At 44.6% G+C, this 12,358-nt stretch overlaps 1 protein-coding gene across 1 annotated transcript in view; it reads right to left on the reverse strand.

Annotated features, from left to right (window-relative positions):
• LOC120036133 (semaphorin-6D-like) overlaps positions 1 to 12,358 on the reverse strand; it is a 40,460-nt gene that overhangs the window by 4,353 nt on the left and 23,749 nt on the right. Inside the window, exons 11-18 of the mRNA XM_038982606.1 lie at positions 12,011 to 12,166; positions 11,646 to 11,819; positions 10,790 to 10,930; positions 10,220 to 10,297; positions 9,151 to 9,209; positions 8,516 to 8,572; positions 7,652 to 7,882; positions 4,825 to 5,069 (exon numbers count right to left, since the gene is read on the reverse strand). Of these exons, the coding sequence (XP_038838534.1) occupies positions 4,825 to 5,069; positions 7,652 to 7,882; positions 8,516 to 8,572; positions 9,151 to 9,209; positions 10,220 to 10,297; positions 10,790 to 10,930; positions 11,646 to 11,819; positions 12,011 to 12,166 (1,141 nt within the window). The remainder of the gene's footprint in view (positions 1 to 4,824; positions 5,070 to 7,651; positions 7,883 to 8,515; positions 8,573 to 9,150; positions 9,210 to 10,219; positions 10,298 to 10,789; positions 10,931 to 11,645; positions 11,820 to 12,010; positions 12,167 to 12,358) is intronic.

Genomic DNA, 12,358 nt, shown 5'->3' on the forward strand with positions numbered 1-12,358 from the left:
AGGGGAGCCAAGGGGGGCTCAGCTCCCCTGAATGAAACAAAAGTCCAACTTTGGGGGGGGATCTAAATAATGCTAATTTGCCATTCTTCTATTTGTTTAAAAGCAGTGGTAAATATGTTTTACAGTGGTAAATATGAAAATAAAAGTTTACAAATTAATCGAACACCCCCACCTTTCTGTCATGGTTTAAACCATTTATTTCTATGTGGCTGCACAAATCGTCTCCCTGTCCACAGCACTGTCCACTCTCTAGTGCTGAATTTCAGCCTCAGCTGGGCTCCTTTAAACACATAGATTTTTCTTTGCACTTGCTCATTTTCGCGATTTGTTTGCCAAGTCCCCTTGATAAAAATAGCCTTTAATTCCAATGCATTAGATTTATCTGTTCATTCATAATTGTTTGCTTTGTCAGTCAGCTGTTTAGAGCGCTCATTGCTTTGTTTCTCAGGCGGGCGCGGGTATTGCTGTTCTCTGTGCCGTCCGTGACCAGAAGTAGACCATTTATTTAGCTTTATTATTTTCAATCAATATCACTTTTCTTGCCTGGATCAGCTGATGAGTGTCTCCAATATCACTGGAGAACTAGCCTACAGCTCAACACCAATGCGCAACCATTCCATCCAACATTAATGACAGTAGGCCTATAGTAGACTCTTTAGAAGACTTCGATTTTGCAATGGCATAGGCCTACATGATTTTGCAATGGCATAGGCCTACATGATTTTGCAATGGCATAGGCCTACATGATTTTGCAATGGCATAGGCCTACATGATTTTGGATAACGACATTTTACATAGGCATGGTTACACTTAGTGCTTTTCCCGAGATCTCCAAGATCCAGGAATAGTACAAGGTTTAAGTTCAATGTTCTAATTCAATCGTTAAATGCTTAATAATTACAAATTACACTGTCATTAATGTCATAAATGTAGGGAAAGAAAGGTTGTGGTTTATGTCACACGATCTGTGAAGAATCTAAGCATTCAACTCGTGAATCATGGACAACTCATGACCTAGGGTGTAACCATGTTTTGATTCAACTTGTGTATTATATTGAATGTAGGCTACCTGTTCTGCTTATGTTCATGTGTGTAAAATTGCTTCAGTTGAGAGCGTAGGCTACTGGCAGTGGTGTAGGCCTAGTGGAGGGTAAAGGCAACACAATGCAGTTGACCCTCCTTTTCTGAAAAATGCATTGAAAGTATAGGGAGCGTAACTTTTTTCACCGCAACCAGCAATCAGAGTTTACCCACCATTTATTTACTACTACATCACTGGCTACCCCACAGTGGAGGTGTCAATACCCATAAAACCTAGCGGTCAAACATGGAAATGGTTCCAATCGTTTTTCCATCATTTATTTTTCCCATAGGGAATTTTAGAAACACTTAATGTAAGGGATGTGTTTCGTGGAGGCCTCCTCAGCCGTGACGTTTTGATAACCATGTAAATCTCTCTCGGACAAGGTGACTTTTATCAATATAGTCAGCTCTATTTACTTTTCGGTTTGAAAACTACAAATCCCTGCAAGCTTCTGCACGTCGTCTCTAGCTGACACCTTTGCTAACAGGTATTGTGTCAATTTAAAACTTGCACAAGACAGTTTACAGAATTGCTACATTTAGCTAAAAGATAGTTAATCCAGAGATTCTTACCTTTGCCTCTATTCGGCAGTCTTGTCCAGAGCATCATGGTATTTGTAGTTCTTTATGCTAGCCACATTAGCGTTTAATTTTTAGGCGATAAACACAGGCGACTATATTGATAAAAATCACCTTGTCCTAGAGAGATTTACACGGTTATTAAAACATCACGCCAGGGTAAGCCTACACGAAACACAACCCTTATTTTAAGTGTTTCTAAAATCCTCTATGGGAAAAATGTATGGTGGAAAAACGATTAGAGGGTATTATGACTCATACTGTGGTACTCTATAGGCCTACACATTGTAGCCTAGTCTAGTAAATTGACCATGTGTGTTAGGGTAACCACCCGTTTTCCCCAGGACAGTTTCAGCCCCATTTCAGTTGTCCCGACTTTTCAAGGAACTAAAAATGTAAATTTGTCAGCAAGAAGCATCAATTAATGTAGGCCTAATCAATGGTATTCGCCGAATGTCAGTAGGCACACTTTTTGGTGTTTTGTAAACAGATCTATTTCCAGTCATCAGAGTACATGCAGATGTCTATTTCCAGTCATCAGAGTACATGCAGATGTCTATTTCCAGTCATCAGAGTACATGCATGTCACGTCTGCTCCCGCTCTTCCCTTCCCCTGGCGCTTGAGGGCGCCAGAATGCCTTGCATCACTCACTCCTGCCATCCATCACGTACACCTGCCTTTCCTCGTCACGCGCATCAGCGTTATTGGACTCACCTGGACTCTCTTATTACGTGTTCATTTTCTCCCCTATATGTGTCAGTTCCCCAGCTCTGTTCCCCGCTTCTGCATTGATTGTTTTTTGTTTGCTAACGCTGTTTATGTCTCGTTCCATGTCCGTTATTTATTAAATGTTACTCCCCGTACCTGCTTCGTCTCTCCAGCGTCATCCTTGTGATAGATCGTGACAGAATGCAGAAGCCATCACACGAAGCATCGGGGAGTACTGGCGTTCTGGTTGGTATAGTGGCATCGGCTCTGGGTCACCACCGATGGAACCGGGGGTGCCTAGCCTGCTCGTCGGGCTTCCACGCCCTAGCAGGCTCGAGAGGTTTCCTTGCCCCGGTTGGCTCGGATGGCGCCCATCCCACGTCGGGCCTCAGCTGGATCGTCAGTTCTTGTCTGCCCAGCCGGTCCAGGAGTTTTTTGTTTGTTTGTTTTTTGTTTTGTCGGTGACGTCGGGGGTGGATTCTGCCGCCGATGGAACCGGGGGTGCCTAAGCCAGCCCGTCGAGCTTTCATGCCCTGGCTGGCTCGAGAGGTTTCATTGCCTCGGTTGGCTCGGTGGCTTCCCATCCCACGTCACACTCCACCGGATCATCGGGTTTCCTCAGCGGGATCGACAGGCGTCTTGACTCAGCCGGATCGTCAGGCTCCCATGCCTCAGCCGGCTCGCCAGGCTCTCACGCTCCTGCCGGTTCGTCGGGCTTCCACGCCTCAACCGGCTTGCCCAGCGCCCATGTCTCGGCCGGTTCGCCCAGGTGGGACGCCGGGTGGCGCCCCTAGAGGGGGGGTACTGTCACGTCTGCTCCCGCTCTTCCCTTCCCCTGGCGCTTGAGGGCGCCAGAATGCCTTGCATCACTCACTCCTGCCATCCATCACGTACACCTGCCTTTCCTCTTCACGCGCATCAGCGTTATTGGACTCACCTGGACTCTCTTATTACGTGTTCATTTTCTCCCCTATATGTGTCAGTTCCCCAGCTCTGTTCCCCGCTTCTGCATTGATTGTTTTTTGTTTGCTAACGCTGTTTATGTCTCGTTCCATGTCCGTTATTTATTAAATGTTACTCCCCGTACCTGCTTCGTCTCTCCAGCGTCATCCTTGTGATAGATCGTGACAATGCAGATGTCTATTTCCAGTCATCAGAGTACATGCAGATGTCTATTTCCAGTCATCAGAGTACATGCAGATGTCTATTTCCAGTCATCAGAGTACATGCAGATGTCTATTTCCAGTCATCAGAGTACATGCAGATGCCTATTTCCAGTCATCAGAGTACATGCAGATGTCTATTTCCAGTCATCAGAGTACATGCAGATGCCTATTTCCAGTCATCAGAGTACATGCAGATGTCTATTTCCAGTCATCAGAGTACATGCAGATGTCTATTTCCAGTCATCAGAGTGAACATGCAGATGCCTATTTCCAGTCATCAGAGTACATGCAGATGTCTATTTCCAGTCATCAGAGTGAACATGCAGATGTCTATTTCCAGTCATCAGAGGTAACATGCAGATGCCTATTTCCAGTCATCAGAGTACATGCAGATGTCTATTTCCAGTCATCAGAGTACATGCAGATGCCTATTTCCAGTCATCAGAGTACATGCAGATGTCTATTTCCAGTCATCAGAGAACATGCAGATGTCTATTTCCAGTCATCAGAGTACATGCAGATGTCTATTTCCAGTCATCAGAGTACATGCAGATGTCTATTTCCAGTCATCAGAGTACATGCAGATGCCTATTTCCAGTCATCAGAGGTAACATGCAGATGTCTATTTCCAGTCATCAGAGTACATGCAGATGCCTATTTCCAGTCATCAGAGGTAACATGCAGATGTCTATTTCCAGTCATCAGAGTACATGCAGATGCCTATTTCCAGTCATCAGAGGTAACATGCAGATGTCTATTTCCAGTCATCAGAGTACATGCAGATGCCTATTTCCAGTCATCAGAGGTAACATGCAGATGTCTATTTCCAGTCATCAGAGTACATGTATTGCACTGTTTGGATTATTTTGAAGTGCATGAACATGCACAGGTAGCCTACATTTTGAAGTGATTTGTTTGACAATCAGATGAAAGCATCATGACTGGTTGTGTTCATGCCACATTAAAAGGTAATACATTTTTACCGTTAAATTACGGCTTTATTATTATTATTAGGCCCCTCCCCCCCAAATAATTGTGGCCGCCGCACCCTGAATGTCAGTGTCATTCTCACTCTGGTTCTATCTATCTACATAAGATACCACGACAATGTCAGTGTCATTCTCACTCTGGTTCTATCTATCTACATAAGATACCACGACAATGTCAGTGTCATTCTCACTCTGGTTCTATCTATCTACATAAGATACCACGACAATGTCAGTCAGTAACACTCGGTTACTGAATAATGTGTTGACTCATAAATCTGTATTCAGGTCTCCAGGTTACCTTGACAGGACTGTCGAAGAGCCCGTTAAGCTTAGTGAAGGATCCGGTGGAGTCGCTGCAGGAGGGGGCTGACTCTGCATCTTTGTGGGCGTGCTGGGGCTTGTGGCGGAGGAAGGAGTCTCTATAGCAGAACACCACCAGGCCTGCCACTAGCGCCCCCAGGAGGAAGGCAGCCAACACACAGCTGATCAGGATATTCATGTGGACCATCTGATTGGCTTCTCCCGCCTGGATCTCCCACACACCTGAAGTCACACACCCGATTGGTTAACGAACACCCTGACACACACAATCACAGCTTTACACTACACCTCTATATCAGGTGTGTTTGTGGACACTCAGTCATGCATGATTTCTCTGCTTTTCCCCTTAAAGGTATTCTGTCCGCTATCCAACAGGGATTTTATCGTTACCAAAACCATTCAGATTGGCTTCCACTCTCGTCATTCTTAATTGTAAATACATGGTGAAAATGGTTAGGATCCCACAACCACTCCGGTGATGTAAGCCAATCTAGAAGAAGTAGTGTTATGTTAGTTTGAAGAGGAAGAATTGAAGTGTTGCTTTTTCTCTACCAAGTGTCAAACATTTGTCCAGATACAAAGGAGGGTTAGTGCATTCCTAACTAGGACAGAGATAGACTTGTTCTCCCAAAATCAGAAAGACAATGAACCATTGACTCCCCAGCGTTGTCAAAGGGAAGAGGATTGTAGTTTGTCCTCTACATGGTGAGGCTGTTCTGTTTCTAGACTGCAGCTTGGTTAGTAACCACAGACATGGACGAGTTAAACATCCACAGAGCAGGAAAGAGACAGAGAGAGGTCCTGGAGAAGGAGGGGTTAATGGACAGGCCTGGGACATGCTCTAATGCTCCTAGGGTTAAAAAACCTAACTCCCAGGGTTAACCCTTTACACCCGGGAACAGGGTTGACCCTTCAACTGTAACAGCCAGGGTTATAGGGTCTACTGGCAGAGAGAGAAACGAGGGCCAAATAAAAGAGTCTGAAGAAAGAATATAGAAGTGCAGAAGGTTTGAAGATAAGATTTGAAAGAATTGTTTAAAAAGGGAGAAAATACATTTTCACCATGTAGAAAATCATTATAATCATGACAATAAATCAATGAATAAATCAAAATACATGAAGTTGGATGAAATATAAATCATAACAAAATCTGAAAAATGTAATCTGCTATATCAATTGATGGTAATCCCAAATACCTGCCCCTGAGTGTGTGTGTGTGTGTATCAAGTGTGTCTGTGTCTGTGTGTACAGTACCAGTCAAAAATGGACACACCTACTCATTCAAGGGTTTTTCTTGTAGAATAATAGTGAAGACATCAAAACTATGAAATAACACAGATGAAATCATGTAGTAACCAAAAAAGTATTAAACAAATCAAAATATGTTATATTTGAGATTCTTCAAAGTAGCCACCCTTTGCCTTGATGACAGCTTTGCACACTCTTGGCATTCTCTCAACCAGCTTTATGAGGTAGTCACCTGCAATGCATTTCAATTAACAGGTGTGCCTTGTTAAAAGTTCATTTGTGGAATTTCTTTCCATAATGCATTTGAGCCAATCAGTTGTGTTGTGACAAGGGAGAGGTGGTATACAGAAGATAGCTCTATTTGGTAAAAGACCAAGTCCATATTATGGCAGAACAGCTCAAATAAGCAAAGAGAAATGACAGTCCATCATTACTTTAAGACATGGTCAGTCAATACAGAAAATGTCAACAAGTTTCTTCAAGTGCAGTCGCAAAAACCATCAAGCGTTATGATGAAACTGGTTCTCATGAGGACCGCCACAGGACAGGAAGACCCAAAGTTACCTCTGCTGCAGAGGATAAGTTCATTAGAGTTACCAGCCTCAGACTGCAGTCCAAATAAATGCTTCACAGAGTTCAACTAACAGACACATCTCAACATCAACTGTTCAGAGGAGACTGCGTGAATCAGGCCTTCATGGTCGAATTGCTGCAAAGAAACCACTACTAAAGGACACCAATAAGAAGAAAAGACTTGCTTGGGCCAAGAAACATGAGCAATGGACATTAGACCGGTGGAAATCTGTCCTTTGGTCTGATGAGTCTAAATTTGAGATTTTTGGTTCCAACCGCGGTGTCTTTGAGACGCAGAGTAGGTGAACGGATGATCTCCGCATGTGTGGTTCCCACCGTGGGTGTGTGTGATGGTGCTTTGCTGGTGACACTGTCTGTGATTTATTTAGAACTTAAGGCTCCCACAGCATTCTGCAGTGATACGCCATCCCATCTGGTTTGCGCTTATTGGGACTATCATTTGTTTATCAACAGATCAATAACCCAAAACAAACCTCCAGGCTGTGTAAGTCTATTTGAACAAGGAGAGTGGTGGAGTGCTGCATCAGATGACCTGCCCTCCACAATCACCCGACCTCAACCCAGTTGAGATGGTTTTGAATGAGTTGGACCGCAGAGTGATGGAAAAGCAACCAACAGGTTCCTCATGAAGCTGGTTGAGAGAATGCCAAGAGTGTGCAAAGCTGTCATCAAGGCAAAGGGTGGCTACTTCGAAGAATCTAAAATATAACGATAATAATGTATTTTGATTTGTTTAACACTTTTTTGGTTACTACATGATTCATATGTGTTATTTCATAGTTTTGAAATCTTCACTATTATTCTACAATGTAGAAAATAGTAAAAATAAAGAAAAACCCTTGAATGATTGTGTGTGTCCAGACTTTTGACTGGTACTGTGTGTGTGCTGTAGCAGCTATGGGACAGTCAGGGTTCCATACAGTGTGGTAGCAGCAGTTCTGTCTCTCCCTGCTAGGCCTTACCCTCTAGGCCCCCTGGGAGTGACTCTAGTGAATGGGAGGTGGCCGGGTCATCCTGCTGCACAAACCCTGAGCCATACAGGTCTGGAGAACCAGCCCCAGGCCCCAACCCAGGCCTTTCCCCGGGACCAAGCCCAGGATGGGGGCTCAGGGTGGGGGTGAGTACTGGGGGTACTGGGGGGTGTATGGGCCCACTGGGCTGGTCTGTGAATGACGTAGATGACAACTCCATGTCTGTGGTGACAAACAAACTGTTAACACGGTGCGTAGACATGAGACCAGCAGGTTGTTAGCTTACATCCTGGTTAGTAGGCAAGGGTTGGTATGTGTACGCACATATGGGTTAGTTTACATAACATAATAGGTTTTATGTTTTATGATAATGCTGTTTGAAAAAATAATAAATTTTCTGATTCAAGAGCTATTTTATTTATCATTACCAGTAATAGAAATACAGTTGTAAGATTCATTTTGTTCAGACAGGATACAGTTTGAAAGGGGAAAAGGGTGAGAGTTGTCTGAGGACGGTCTTTGGTACACAGCAGCGATGATTCCATAGCAGTGATGACGTCAGAGGAGGGAGGGGCGCCGAGTGAGCATGCAGGAAGTAAACAGGAAGTAAAGAGGAAGTGCGTGAGGAAGATGAAGTGAGGAAATGAGTCAGTGTAGCGGTGAGATGGAGATTTCTGACGTGACCCGGTGATGATGTTGTTTGTTGAGATGCTGAAGAAGATAAAAAGGTGTTGAAGAAGAGGAGGTTTGTTAAAAAAGATGAAGGGTGAGCAGCGTTGAAGGAAGGATGGAAGGAGAGAGGGGCTCGGAGCTCAAGGAAAGAAAGAAACCAGCGGAATAAAAGATCCAACTAACCAGAGGTCGGGTCACCAAATGATTTGTAATCTGTCGCTGATGTAGTGGCCAAAAACACTAAAACAATTAAAGGAACAAGAAATCAGTATAAAGGAACCCAAAAGTAGAGTCCCAAAACAAAAAAAGGCCCTGATAACTAAGAGTGTAGTTATTTTTAATCAAATGATAAAAAGCTAAAGGACAGGTTGTCTGAGTAGGCCTATTGCTCCAGGTCTTGTCTGTCTCTAGACCTGAGGAGAGACAGCATGGCCTCTATCCCCTGTTCTAGTTCTATGGTTCAGCCTGGTGTGTCTCCTATAGCAACGCTGTCTTAGTACTGCTACTGGTAGAGCGTGTCTGTTTCTTCCCTCCAAGTAGGTAGCATTAGTTACAGGTGGCCTGGGTGTGTACAATATCTATAGTAGAGGTGTATGTTAATACTGAACATAGAACCATGTAGGGAGGGTTACTGATTGGTGTGTTGGTATGGTGTGGTTACTGGTGTTACTGGTAGGGTGTTACTGGTTGGTGTGTTGGTATGGTGTGGTTACTGGTGTTACTGGACGTGTGTTACTGGTTGGTTGTGCAGACTGATGGTGTGTGATAGTGAGAGAGAGCGAGAAAGAGATGGGTTGGTATGAATGGGAGGGGCTCACCATGGCAGTCTCCCAGCTGAACCGTGTTCCCAAACTCTACATCCTGCTCATAACCAGACCTGAAAGAGAGGGAGGAGAGAGAAATTAGAGCAGAGAACCAAACCTCTCTAACCAACAATTCCTTCCGTTATTCATTTTTTTCCTGAACTCTGTAGTATGTACCGTAGCTTAGTACTGTGGTAGTATTGTAATATTTAATACTCACAGGGCTCTAAATGTACATTTTTCATTGGTAGCACTGGTCCTCCCGCCTTTAAAAAAGTTAGGAGCACCAGAAAATCTGATTTTTTAAATGGATTGAGATATAGTCTATATGAAGTCTAGCTGCTCATGTTGTGCCCTAAAAACTCATATGGAACCCTGTAAATACAAGTGTTTATTATAAAAACCTACAATGTTGATACAGACACCTGTCATTGAAATGAAAAAGTAATTTTGTGGAATATACGGTTTCTACATTATGTAAAAGCACTATTTTCCTATTGAGATGCATTACATTGAAAATTGTACACTGTCTCTTTAAGAGCATTTGTGATGAAGCCATGCAGGACATCTCTCATTCAAATCAAATACAATTTTATTGGTCACATACGCATATTTAGCAGATGTTATTGCGGGTGTAGCGAAATGCTTGTGCCATTCATTGTTCCATTCATTAATTGATCATTGATCTCCCGAAGAAGCTATACACTTTCCTTTCTTTCTGTGCCTCCAAAGGTTTGGATATACTGGTAAAGTTACCAGGTTGTTTGCTAGCTAGCTAATGAGCTAACAAACATGACTGAACAAGGTGTAAAACAAATGCGGCCTGCGAATAGTTGTAGAAAGGCCCACGACACGGTTTATGAAATAAATGTAAAATGTGTCCCACCAATCCGTGACCGGAAGAAAAAAATGTTGCTTCAGTAATATGGGTCAGATCTGGGTCAGATCTGGGTCGCACTGGTGCTCCCAAATTAAAAACTCCAGGTCGCACAGCAAAATATTTTGTTGCATATGAGAACAAATTGGTCACACTTTACGGCCCTGAGTATGCATACTATTTAGTATTGTAATACTTGGTACTCACAGAACTCCAGGCAGGATCCTCTCACAGGCTCCATGAGGCATCCAGCCACAGTAGGGGTCCCTGGACGCTATACAAGACCTAGGGGAGAAACACAACACAGGGTTAACACATATCTGTAAATATACAGTTCACCATACAGGGTTAAATAGGCAGCACCAGTTAACCTCTGTCTGGCTGTATATTAACCCGTGTGCTACAGGTTCTCAGTGTTTATGACATGTCGATAGAGAAAAACACATCAATAAACACACAAACCTGTGACCAGGTACAGCATAAAGTAACCTTGGACTGGAGTGTGCGCTTGTTTCTGAATGTGTGTGTATGTGTCCGTGTCCGTGTGTGTGTGTGTGTGTGTGTGTGTGTGTGTGTGTGTGTGTGTGTGTGTGTGTGTGTGTTGTGTGTGTGTGTGTGTGTCTGTCTGTCTGTCTGTCTGTCTGTCTGTCTGTCTGTCTGTCTGTCTGTCTGTCTGTCTGTCTGTCTGTCTGTCTGTCTGTCTGTCTATGTGTGTGTCTGTGTCTGTATGTGTCTGAGTTGGAGTGCACGCTCGTGTGTGTCAGTGTGGGGACTCACTTGTGGCAGTTAGTGTGTCGCTCACAGCGGCTGAGAGGCATGCGAACCACACAGCTAGAGAAAGCTACATACACACTGTGTGTGTCTCTGTCAACATGGAGCGACAAAATATGCCTGTCATCCTCATTGTTAGACAGACACCTGGGAGACAGAGAGAAGAAAAGAGAGGGAAGAGAGGGGTTGGGAGAGGAGAGGGAGTAGGGGAGAGAGAGAAAGGAAGGGTGGTGGAGGGGGGAGACAGAGAGGAGAAAAGAGAGGGAAGAGAGGGGTTGGGAGAGGAGAGGGAGTAGGGGAGAGAGAGAAAGGAAGGGTGGTGGAGGGGGGAGAGAGAGGAGAGTCAGAAATCAGATTACAGGTTACTTGATCAGTTGTTTATCAGAAAGGCATGTCTACGGTTTCACTCTCCAGATGTAATCACAGTGGCACTGTTTAGCCCTGATACCCTTACTGACAGGAGAGAACGAGAGACTGAGAGGAAGACAGAGGAGAGTGAGAGACAGAGGAAGACAGAGGAAGACAGGAGAGAAACAGAGACAGAGGAAGACAGAGGAAAGAGAGAGAGACAGAGGAAGACAGATGAAAGAGAGAGAGACAGGGAAAGACAGAGGAGAGAGAGAGACAGAGAGGAAGACAGAGGAGAGAGACAGAGGAAGAGAGAGAGAGAGAGAGGAAGAGAGAGGAGAGACAGACAGTGAGAGACACACAGAGAGAAAGAGAAAAACACAGAGTGAGAGATAAGAGACCAAAAAAAGAGAAAGACAGTGAGAGACAGAGACTAAGAGAGAGACGCATAGAGCTAGTAAGAGAGAGACTAAGAGAGAGAGACAGTGAGAGACGTGTAGTGAGTGTTCCGTACTTGGCTCTGTTGAACAGGTCGATCTCCTCCAATAGGATGCTGTCGTTTAGGGACAGAGGGGAAGTCTTGGCTAGAACCTTCAGCACCACGCCCGCCTCTGAACCAATGAACAGCACCGTGTAGTTACCATGTGGACCAGCCGCGTTGTCCACCGCCAAGGCTGTCAGCCTGTACCTAGAGAGACAGGGACAAGACAGGAGGACAGTCAGACTTCAGTAGGAATTATCAAGCCAGTATTTAAAGGCCCTCCGTGCAATCTACAAATGTGCATTTTGATTTTGGGTTTTGTTGATTGTTACCCGGGAATTTAGATCCCACAAGCAACACATGTGTGCATGTGTGTGTGTTTGTCTGTGTGTTCTTACCTGACGCGTGTCTTGGTGAACCAGGGCTCGTCTCCTATGTTAGGCACGGAGGCGTCCATGAGGGGGTGAGACTTGATGAAGAGGAGGGTCTCATCAGGGAACTCTATAGAGGTCTTATAGGACTCAGCCTGGCCATGACCCGAACAGCAGCCTGGCCTGGAGTCATAGGGGTCAGAGAGGGGTCAAAGGTCAACACAGGTCACACATGAGCCCAGCTACCATCACCCTGTAGGGACTAATAATGTTGACTCTATTGAATTGAACTGAGGAGAGGGGTTAGGGTATGAGAGAGGAGCAGATGCCTGTCAGGACAACAAAGAGACGTGCTGCTGTATCACCGTAAACATG

Source organism: Salvelinus namaycush, unplaced genomic scaffold (assembly GCF_016432855.1).
Source record: "Salvelinus namaycush isolate Seneca unplaced genomic scaffold, SaNama_1.0 Scaffold1218, whole genome shotgun sequence".
Lineage (NCBI taxonomy): Eukaryota > Metazoa > Chordata > Actinopteri > Salmoniformes > Salmonidae > Salvelinus > Salvelinus namaycush.